The 12,266-nt window shown below is 31.4% G+C and overlaps 1 protein-coding gene across 2 annotated transcripts in view; it reads left to right on the plus strand.

Moving 5' to 3' along the window:
* The window catches only part of LOC114333423 (lysophosphatidylcholine acyltransferase), a 271,689-nt gene that overhangs the window by 104,653 nt on the left and 154,770 nt on the right, over window positions 1-12,266 (plus strand). For both annotated transcript variants that reach the window (XM_028283293.2, XM_028283292.2), the window contains exon 2: window positions 6,975-7,120. In XM_028283293.2, the coding sequence (XP_028139094.1) occupies window positions 6,975-7,120 (146 nt within the window). The remainder of the gene's footprint in view (window positions 1-6,974; window positions 7,121-12,266) is intronic.

Here is a 12,266-nt window from a genome sequence, read left to right on the forward strand (position 1 = left end):
GAAACGATCGTGCGCGAATAGCGGAGAAATCTTGCAACTTTCTTTAATAATTCATATTGTCAATTGAAATTGTCAAATTGAGGTATATTTCATACCTACTGTCATTGAAGAAGAAAAATTATATGTTGTTCACAATATTGATATGATATGCAAATATTATATACAAGTATATTTAATTAATTGTATTTTGCTTGCAGTACGGCATTTTAATAACTAATTTTATTTACTACATACAATTGTTTACCTTTTAATAACATAACCTAAATCTTACTTTTTCTTCTTATAATTTATTTTGCAACCAGGACCAATATGATTGGCCAATATAAGTAAAAGTGCGAAAAAAGTTGCCGAGCTATGAAACCAGGTGTCGCTTTTCCGAACTTGCACGGTCCCAATTAAACAGCTTATAGAGAAACGTATAAAAGGGGGTTAACTATCCATTTAACCTTTGTCGACATTGAGAAAGCCTGCGACCCTGGTATAGCCTGTATATCGATATTATAATGGCATACCGCACCATTAAATAAGTTGTAGCTGTATATAAAAATGATGGTGTCAGTAAAGGATATAATATTAAAGCTGCCAGTGGTGATACTCAGAAGGTACCAGCGCAGTTAAAGCAGACAAGACGACTCGACGTCAAATGATTTTGGAATTATTTAAAATATACCTAGAAGCAGCGCTCAAACTGTGTTGACGAAAATGTAGCCAAATGGGAGTAATAGTGGGTAATACTCTCTCTTCTGTTCGTGGAAAACAAGTACTGATAGCAGCTGAAACTGATGACTCAAGGCTATATGCTAAGGAAACCGTTTGAGCAATAAGAGAAGTGGGGATCAACAATAAATGTACATAACGCCAAATAAACTGCTTATCAAAAGTTGGGGATATAGAAAATTATGCTAATGTTCATAACTGATTTTTTCGAGAATAGATTAACGGATTCCGCTAATTTTTTTATTATTTTAGATTTTTTTTTAGTGTTTACACAGTTGTGCAAAAGTTTACACAAACTTCCTTTTTGTACTATACCGGGAAGAAAAGAAATGTTTTTCTTATGTTAAGTTTGAGAAGCCCTGTAGGGAGGACGGGGTATAGGTACAAATGTAATCAGAATTGTATTGTAGCCTTATGTTTTGTGAACATTTTGTTTTTTGAATGTCCCTGATATCTTTAGAAACAAATAAAACAGACGGTTTTGTAGTTTAACATGTGTTTTAACCGAACCAAAAGTTTGAGACACCCTGTAGAGAGAAAAGGGTACAATGGTGGTTAAAAATTGATATTTTGTTACAGTCTCATATTTTCCGAACAGTTTGTTTTTTTAATTTCTCTGATATCTTTAATAACAAAGAAATTAGACGGTTTTATTCTTTAGTATGTGTTTTAACTGACGACATGCGATACGTGAAGAGGCCATGTCGTGTCATACCACTAAGATGAAATTATTTTCTACACATAGTGCGAAAGGAACAGAGTGTTTAAAAAAAATCTGTGTAATGTACCTCTCGCTATTTAAAGATACTCCACGTAGACACCAAATCCGTACTTATTCTCAAGCAAATTCCGCCCCAAAACATAACAGGGCCTCCATTAAACAATCTCGTCTCTCTTATATTACGCTGTGCATACCGCTTACCTGGTCGACAAATAACTCATATTGTTGTCGATAAGAATTGTTTATCTTATGTGCCTTTATGTTTTGAAAAGTTTTGATAACTTTTATTTTTTATTGTTAATAAAATTTTGTTTAAGTTAAAATACCTGTTAAAGAGTAAAACAACCTATCTTATTTGTTTCTAAATATATCAAGGACATTCAAAAAATAAAATGTTCACAAAACATAATACTACAAGACGATTCCGATGTATACTAACATTTGTACCTCGTCCTCCCTACAGGGTGGCACAAACTTAACATTAGAAAAACATTTCTTTTCTTCCAACCGGTAAAAGTACAAAAAAGAAGTTTGAGTAAACCTCTGTACAACCGTGTAAATATTAAAGAAAAATATAAAATAAAAAAAAACAATTAACGGATTCCGTTAATCTGTTCACGAAAAAATCAGCTATGAAAATGAGCATAATATTCCATATCCCTAACTTTTGACGAGCAGTTTATATCGCAACTGGCGATGAAAACAACCAAGATCTTGTTAAAGTAAAAATTAACATTTAGCATTGTTCATACTCATACTTCAAATAATTTGGTTTAACATTAACATCTGACGGACGTGATGGATCCAATTTTATTATAGTATACATTATGTTATTTACCGTTGAACAAGAAATTCGTTGGAACAAAAAAAAAGTTGTAAAGAAAACTAATATTGAATTTTAAAAACCACTTATTCCTTGATTCGTCTGTGTGGCCTAATATTGAAATATTTGTGGTTTCATGTCCAGTAGGTCTTTATAGTTGGAGACTATAAATTGTGTCAAGAATTTTGTCTTTGTAAATCAAGATAAGGTAAATTACAAATTTATTACTATGCGTATTATAACTCCATAATCGTATAGATATCTGCATATTTATAATTTTTTCTAGGTTTCCCGAGTTGGTAAAATATTTCATATTGCATACTTTTTCAAATATTTATTTATAACCTCCATAAACATAAAAATGAATCACGCTATTTTCTAATTTTATATCTACATGACCTAATATTTAAGTAATTATTGAAACAACACAAAACTACTAAACGTAAATATATAATATTGAGTCACGAAATATGAAGAATCAAACCATTTTTATGGAAATATCCTTTCAATAGTAGGGGAGGAAAGTATGCTAAATTTGCAGTTATTCGAGCGTTATGGGGACCTATTGGGTTGTGAAGAGTAGGTCCTAAAACCAAAAAAAGGTAAAATAGGTTTTCCATAAATTTCCATTTTTTAATTTAATTTTCCATTTCCGACACTCGTTTTTTTCCGATTATAGCGCCATCTACCTATCCATAATTAAAAAAATGTCTCAAATAAATGTTGCTTATTTTTACGTAAAAAATCAAAATCTGCAATAAAAATTAGGGGCTCCCATTAAGTATTTTAAAGTAACCCCCACCCTAGCTCCGCGGGGTCGTGTTTGGTGCTATTCGATATATTTTTCAAAAATATTGAATACGTGTATTTTGCAGTTTTTCGATCTGATGTTAATTTCGCGAAATATCGCATGGGTCGTATTTAGAATTTTAAATTTACCCCTCACCCCATTCGGTGGGGAGTCGTGTTTGGTGTAATTCGATAGATTTTTGAAAAATATCAAACACCTATTTTTTAGTTTTTGGATCTGACGTTCATTTCGCGAAATATTCGCTTTTTTTTAGTGAAACTTTGTGACTCACCCAGTTCCTTACGCCCCGCTCAAATCGTCAGATTTTTTAGATATACACTGAATTGCATGTACTTAACTTACCTTATCTTAATCTGACGATTTCGAGTTTTTATAAAGATAGATTATATTTTCGGACCTCCCTTAATGAACTCTTCTGTAATAAGAACCAATATATGGTAGGGGTACCTTTACAGGGTACAAGGTTTCTTCACATGTTGTTTTCTGACGCTCGAGTGACTGCAAAAATCCCCGCTTGGGCTCCCCTACCACAAGCATATTGTGTCGAAATGGAGCAGTGGAGTTCGATTTTAGAGAGTTCAACTTTAAAATTACGCAAAATGCGTTTAAATGTATTAAGGGGGGGGGGTATGGTTTGAAATATTTAATTTTTTTATTATTTCAAATAAAAGGGCATACTTTTAAGAATACTCTCTGAAAATTTCAAAATAATCGGAGTAAAATTACCAGAGATACAGCGTGTTGAATATCTCTACCTTCGACTCGCTTTGCCGCGACTTCGCGCCAGCACGCTTGAGCGTAGTGAGAAACGTTAAACAACTGTTCGCCTTCTTTTTTGTAGATTACTTCTCGATTCAAAAAACATATTCCAATGTGCGTCACTTTACGATTTGGCAGACAAATGAGAAAATGAAGATGCAGTTTTCAAAACTTTAAACGCATTTTTCTCAAAACTGCTTTTTCAAATGCGGTGGACATTGTAACTGAAAAACTACTCGGCCGATCTACCTGATATTTTTCCCAGATTTTCTAGGGACATTTCATGAGGTAAAAACGTCGAGATATTTTTCTTTTTTTTGGTTATCTTTTGTTCAACAATAATAAATCTGTTGATTTTCACAAAATTTCTACCAAAAATTTCATTTTTTTGATTTCTGAGTGATACCAAAAATTCAAAAATCATTAAAAATAAAAAACTCAACGTTGTGACCTCGTGAAACTCATAAGCTAATTAAATCTTTTTGAATTTTTTGTTTCGTATGATCTGGTGACGAGTTCTGATGTCCACCGCAAAATCCATTTTTTTTGTGAGCTGCCTGTCAAAATTTGTCACCAATGGCTAACTTTTCAATATTTTGGATTGAATTTTTTGCTAAATATTCTTTGAATTGCATTTAATATGTTTGTTTAATTTAAAAATAAAATAGTTGTACCATAGCTTCGAAAAAAATTCAAAAAATTTGCTTGATATGTTGATTTCAAACCATACCCCCCCCCCTTTAATGGTTTCTTAAACTCCAAAAAATAATATTTGATGTAATGGAATATCAGCAATAAGGTAAATCAGTGGAATCAGTTCGAGGTTTTGGTTTGATCTGTATCATTTCGATAGATATACAGGGTGTTTAACAAAAGGTAACACTGTCTCTAAGATAGGTAAAAAACTGAAAAATGGTTGGGGTTTGCTTGGTAAACAAATTTTGTAATTACATCCGTTTTCAAGATACAGGGCGTTGAAAACAAAAATAAAATTTTTTTAACGATTTTGCCGAAACTTCTGAAAACATTGTAATAAAATTTGGTGGATTTTAAGAGGTGGTTGTTATCCAATTTTTGACATACAACTAAGAATTTTAGATTCATCAATGGCGCCCATCCATGTGACTTCTGAATGTTAAAAGAAAACGCTACCAAATAATATGGTAATCCTCTTTTATTCGTCACAAAGCAGTAGTTTTATTTTGACCATATAATAATAATCAAAATTAAACAATTAAGGATAAATATAAGATAATAATGAAAATGTAAACAATGAATAGGTACAACATATTTCTATACCTATATTCTGTTTAACACATTAGATCAAATAAATTGACAACATCGGCTAATTCGAAATAGTTGCCATGTACTTACCATCACTATGGAGAGTTTAATATCTTTATATGTACAGTTTGTTTAATTTACTTACCATTGCACGTCATTATCTAGTATTCATTAAAGTCATTAAAGTATAAAAAAATCCTGAATCTATTTTAAATCAAATGGATCACATAATTGGCAAACTTGGATTATACAACAAAACAAATTAATAGTCAATGTAAATAAATAAAAACACTAGAAATAGAAAACTAGTTATAATCTTACCTTAAAGTAAATAATAAAAACAATAAATATAATAAAACAAATACTTAGAGTAAAGAATATAAACAAATCTAAAGTGTCAATACCGCAACTGTCAAATAAATGTTACCAATTTATGCTAAAATGTCACCTTCGTTCGATTACAGTTACAGTGTGTTCCGAACAAATTTGCTTCATAAAAACGCTTTATAAACCATTTATACAAATTAAACGAAACATATTATTGTGTATTTCTTTAAGTTAACATTAATAGAAATCTTATCAATATTATTTCTACGAGTATATAATAAAATATGTCTAGTGGCTGTAATTCCCGTATACTCGGCAAAAGGATTTTAAAAAAGAAAACACCTACCGCCTAAATATTTCGTGTTGGTATCATGTGATGTCACGGGCTATGACGCGGATGACGTGCAACGGTAAGTAAATTAGATGGAGTATATATACCAACGATTTACCATGAATGTGATTTAACGCTTTAGAAATGTCATATATTTAGTCGCACAAAAGTATTTCATCAAACATATACCTATCTGTAGGCAAAATCAGATCAACTGATTTGCGATATCTAATGAAAGGTCGTACGAAACTGGTTTTGTTGAAAATAGCATGATAGCATGACGATACTTTAGTGATAAGCAGACATAAAATTTCAATAGTATATAACGCGCTATAAGAAGTAGTCACTTCTGTCTCAAGTGCCACGTGCCGATATTTATTGTCTTTTGTTTTTTAAATCTACTATATATGTATAATAAAAATAAATTAGAGGGAGTCAATAAAAATTAGGGGGCATCAGAAGAAAATTGGAGAGTCAGAAAGAGATAGATGAAGTCGGAAAAGAATTGAGGAAGGAAGTAAAAAAAATAGTGCAGTGACTGTAGGGGGCATTTGATTGTAGGTATCCCCCGTCGCATGCATGGCGACGGGTAAAATTACTAGTTTTATATACCTAATTGTCTATTGTAACTATATAATTTTCCTATAGTGATGTAATTGTCAATTTACTAATCAATAATCTAATTATTGTGAGCGGCCGTGGAGTAACGGCATAAACGCTGGCCTCATACGCCAGTAGACGTGGGTTCGAGCCCTGCCAAAGACAAACCATTTTCATTTCCAATAATGACACGAGCCGTCTCACCGTGCCTCAGAGAGCACGTAAAGCCGTCGGTCCCCCTGGGCTAGTGTACATCGGCACTAGTTACTTGAAACAGGGTTAAAGATGAAAATGGCGCCGGAACTATCCGAAAGGATCTCCCCGGCAAAAATGCCATACGATATTATTATTATTATTATTATTATCTAATTATTCTAATCATCTAATCTAAAATAATATAATCCTAGTCGTATGCGTTCTACCTATTAAGTAAGAAGCAAAAAATATCTTATTATACTTACCTACATATTATCATTATTATCATTTACTGAACATGATCTATATACGAAACATTAATGATTATTACTTTATATGGTTAAAAACGCTGAACCTAATCGACGTTACCTACTTCCAGTCTAATTAACTCTTAATATTGTTTCAGACAGCCGTTCTAACTGTGATTCTGCTTCCCATAAGAGTGTCAATAATATGCTTCTTCGTAATGGTCGGATGGATCTTCGCTTACATTGGTCTATGGGGACTGGCCGAAGAAGAATTACGACAGAAACCGTTAGACGGTTGGAGAAAGTAAGCACATACCCCGTTTTGTTAAATCTTTACTATGTATAACCCATGGCTTAAAGTGCGTATGGCTGTAAATACTTTAAACATATTAACAATAACCAGTGGCGTAACATAAAAAGTAAGAATTTTTAAAATGTAGTGTTACATGCGTAACATAAAACAGGTAGACCGGTCTAGTTAGACTCAAAATAGGAGTGAGGCTACAATAATTACCATCAAGCTAAAAATTGGCAGGATTGTTTAAAATACCATCATAAATGAAATCTAAAAAGTCCTCATAAATCCGACCCCAGCTAAAAAATTTACGCGGGGTCAAAGGTCACCAAATATGGTTTTTAGCGATTTTCAGCGAAACGGTAAGTTTTGTCATAAAATTAGTTCTAACAAAAAATGTAGACTAGATAATTATCTATAAAATATATTTTAATACTTTTTTTCCTAAGAGGCAACGTTTTTGAGATACAACGATTCAAAGAGTTAAAAGATTTCTAATCGTCATAATATAATATGTATTAGTACACCAGGTAAATATACATATACATCACTGAAGCTGTAATACAAGTAAACATAATATTCTATCGGTCAACTTAACTTATATTACACCTAATAATATAAGATTATAAATATGATAATGTTTCATATTTATTATTTAATACCTTGCGGTCTACCGAGGGATGCAATGTATAAGCTGTATTATATTACAGTGCCAACAAAAAAATGAAGTATTAAATTATAATAATTCTTTTTATTTATGCGCCTTAATTCAATTTGTAAAGATGAGTTTTGTCGGAGTAAACACGTTCGTCGGCTAATCTAATCATCCTACCTATTCTTTTCTCAGAAGGGTTTGAATATAATAATGAAAGACAACTTTCTAGGCAAAATGTTTATTGCTAAATACTAATAAATACTTCATTATACAATAAACTTTATGCAAGTTTAGTTTGTTTACTATTATGCAAATTACACCGTAATCTTCCTTCTACCACTCAACAGAAATTTTTTGCAAATACTCACAACAAATATCGGTTCATTTCAATGCTGAAATAAAAGTTTATTGCTGAAAATATATCGGTAAAACAAGCAAATAGTGATGCTGACGTAATGATAATTGAAATAGCCATAGAGCAATTCATTTAGCAAATACAACTATTGTTGTAGGTGAAGATGTAGACTTGCTCGTATTACTCACTGGTAGAACTCCAATCGAAAATACTATTTTTTTTTAAACCTGGAAAAGCTCAACACCAATCGAAAATAAATTTATCGAAAAGTTTATCTACTTTTGCAATGTGTCAAAATCATATACTATTTTTACACGCAATAACTGGCTGTGATACGACATCTGAATCTTTCAGGAGGGGTAAAACGACTGTTTTTAAAATGTTTAAAAACAAGATTTACTTGAATGTGCTGAAGTTTTTAAAAAAACTAATTCAACTTCACAAGAAGTTATTTCCAACGGAATTAGCTTTCTTCTCTCTATTTAAGGAGCGCCTAAGAAAACTACGTGCTTAGATAAGTTTCGATATGTATGTTTCTTTAAAAGTACTCGAAACAAAAAACAAGTGCAGTTATCTTGTCTTCCTCCAACCTCAGCGGCTACTCATCAACATCTTTTTCAGGCGTATGTATTACCAAGTTCAAGTGTGGCTTGGTTATCAGCTAGATCCAAAAGACTGGAGATGGAAATTAGTCGACAGTTCATTAGAACCAATTCAAACTTTACTCCCACCTGCGCCGGAAAAACTCCTGAACTCAATTTTTTGCAACTGTAAAAAGGGATGTAGTGCTAAATGTGGTTGAAAAAAGTTGGACTGATTTGTTCGGTAGCATGCACTAATTGTCAAAACCGCTCGTGCTCCAATGTTGAATCACCAACAATTGAGGATTCATTTGATTCTATCGAGAAGCCATGCGATATGTCATTATTGGGGCAATTTACTTGCACCCAGGAAGAACAAGAAGAAGAAGAAGAACTAGAAGGTGAAGAAGAGGAAGAAGAACAAGGAGAAGAAGAACAAGGGAAGCAGAAGTATTAGAAAATTATGAACCAGTTTGATAAATTTCCCTTTTTTTTAATTTATACCTCTTTTTATAGCTTTTATCATTTTTAACTTTTAACCCTTGCCAATATCAATTATTCAATAGCTTCAAATTAAACAGAATCATAACAGATCCGTGGAATAGGCCTACTGGGGAAACGACGTTAAAAACGCGCTAAGTACACTACCTCAAAAGTGGTGTGGAAACGTGTGCGCATATTATCACGATTACTACTTTTTGAATCGTTATATCTCAAAAACGGTGGCTCTCAGGAAAAAAGTAATAAGGAATTTTTATAGATAATTATCTAGTCTACATTTTTTGTTAGAAATAATTTTATGATAAAACTTACCGTTTCGCTGAAAATCGCTAAAAACTATATTTGGTGACCTTTGACCCCGCGGAAATTTTTTAGCTCGGATCGGATTTATGAGGACTTTTTAGATTTCATTTATGATGCTATTTTGAACAATCAGTGCCAATTTTCAGCTTGATGGTAATTTTTGTAGCCTCGGATGTGTAAGTTGACCAGAGTAAGGAAGAATTTTTTTAAATGTTGTGGACATATAGTGAGTTTATTTCAGCAGCAGTTTGTTATAGTTTAAAAACTTAATGTTTTGGGTGCTACTATAGTATGAGGTCTATCTGTCCCTATCTATTATAGTGTACAAAATAAGTCAATTTTGTGGCTTATTCCTAAATAAAATAGTAAATTGATATGACAAAGTATTAATTTGTAAAATTAAAATAATAATTCTTCGGATTTATGCGTTTTATTTATTTTGTAAATATTTTTTGCTGGCTTTGTAGACCTACCTGTGTGGCTAAACAGTACCATAATCTTTTCTCTGAAAGGTTTGTACCTACACAATAATGAAAATTTTACAAATTAATACTTTGTCATATCAATTTATTATTTTATTTGAGAATAAGCCACAAAATTGGCTCATTCCCAACTAAAATAGTAAATAGAGATATAACAAAGAATTACTTGTAAAATTAAAATAATAATTCTTCTTATTTATGCGCTTATAAACGCGACGGTAGACGGCATACTGTAGTAGCACCGTGTTGTTTATTTAAAATAAACTATGTAGTTTCTAATGCTCTTATTGTACTAACTACATTTTTTTAATAAGTATGAATAGTGTTCGTTCATATTTTATAATTTCAACAAATATACATAACGTGTTACATACTTTGATACATTATTAAACAAAGGATTTGACAAGGAAAAAGTAGAATCAGAAAAGACAATGACAGCAATGGCTTCCTAAACAATAAATAGGAAAGGTGTTTAAGCACAATATAAAATAAAAAATATAAAGCAATAATAAGACCCGATGATCTTCCTGGAGAAGTGTGAAGCATTGGCATATAGACATTTGCCTTTGGGGGAGGGGAGGGTTGCCTGGTGGAAACTTGACTTGGAGGGGACGACTTCCAATGAAACACCAACCAAAAAAAAGACATAACAAATATAAACTCAAACTACATAAATATATGAAAAATAATAACTTGTATGTATTGAATTTCCTTAATTTCCCTAATAGTCCAAGTAATGAAGCTTAAAATAGGACAAAACCTCGTAATTTTTACAGAATAGATCGATTTGCTTAAAAACTTGAGAATAAGTAGTGAATAGTCCAAGGATCAAAATCTATATGATGCTGAAAGGCGCTTTTACCATGGGATTGGTTGTCACCCCATCTCGGGGGTGGAAATTTTTTATTATATTTTGACCTCAAGAGTTAGTAAAAACATTAATTCTAAGCAAAAAACGTTCTATATATTTTTTTGATAAAATTAATAGTTTTCGATTTATTCGCTATCGAAAGTGTTAGTTTTATATCGAAAAAATCAATGTTGTTAATAAGTTTTCGGCTAATAACTCCAAAAGTTTTCGTTTTATCAAAACAACTTTACTTAACAAAAATGTACCTTTTGAAACAATAAATAAAAAAGTTTCTTTTAGTTTTTTTTTAAGACCAATAGTAATCAAGGTATACATTATTAAACGTAAGCTCTTCTTCGTCAAATGCTAAATACTGTAGTTTCAAAGTCAAAAGACGGGAAAACTATTCATTTTTCGAGAATAACTTGTTTAAACTAATTTAAAGCATTTTAAAATATCTATCAACAGAAATAAAAACAAAGTCTTTAGCTCAAAAATTAAGTGACGTATACTGCCGTGCTAAGCCCAAAGGCGGTAACTGATTTTTTTATTGAAAATGAAATTTTTATATTTCTGGGTAAAACAGGGTATTTAGAATATATTTACAAAGTCTTTGGAGTTGTAGAAGTATTATAATGGGTACCTAGAATATATTTACAAAGTCTTTGGAGTTGTAGAAGCATTATAATATAATGAAACCTACCTAGAAATACAAAAATCTCATGTTCGATAAAAAATCAGTTACCGCCTTTGGGCTTAGCACGGCAGTATATTGAAAACAATGTAAGTCCCTACTTTTTTCAGCGAAAAAGTGATCCGAAGCAACCTCCTAATCACCACCCTAATTAAAATTAGTCATTAACCTTATTTGGTCTTCTTTATTTTTATATTATTAATAGGTTCTAGAAGTTTGACTGGCTTAGAATTATTAATTTTTAAAAAAATGGAGTTAGAAGCGAATAACGATTTTTTGTAGTTTGAAAAAAAATGGCTTTTTCTTCAGAATAGAAAGATTAGCATCAGAGAAAGGAAAAAATGTTTAAATACGAAATTGTAGCGTATCTAATTCTCAAAAAACTGGTTTGCAAAAATTTTTACTACAGTAAAAATTGAGTGAGCGATTGATAATTAAAACTTGTAATAACACCCAAAAACCACCTTTACCAACCCTTTCAAAGTCACCTCTTTTTGCGACTGAGGATTTTAAAAAAGAATTAATATTAATAGGCTTATATAACTTATAAATATCTACAAAATTCTATTTTGCCAAACTTTCTAAGATAAAAAATAGAAAAGTTACGGTTAAAAAATCAATATATATTTTTGAAAAAAAAAAGGAGAAATCCAATTGGAAGCATAATAATGTAAGTTAGCGATGTTGTTAGTCATTGGTCTTATTCATTCTTCTTTATTTATGTATTATTAATA

The sequence above is a fragment of the Diabrotica virgifera genome, chromosome 1 (genome assembly GCF_917563875.1).
Source record: "Diabrotica virgifera virgifera chromosome 1, PGI_DIABVI_V3a".
Taxonomy (NCBI): domain Eukaryota; kingdom Metazoa; phylum Arthropoda; class Insecta; order Coleoptera; family Chrysomelidae; genus Diabrotica; species Diabrotica virgifera.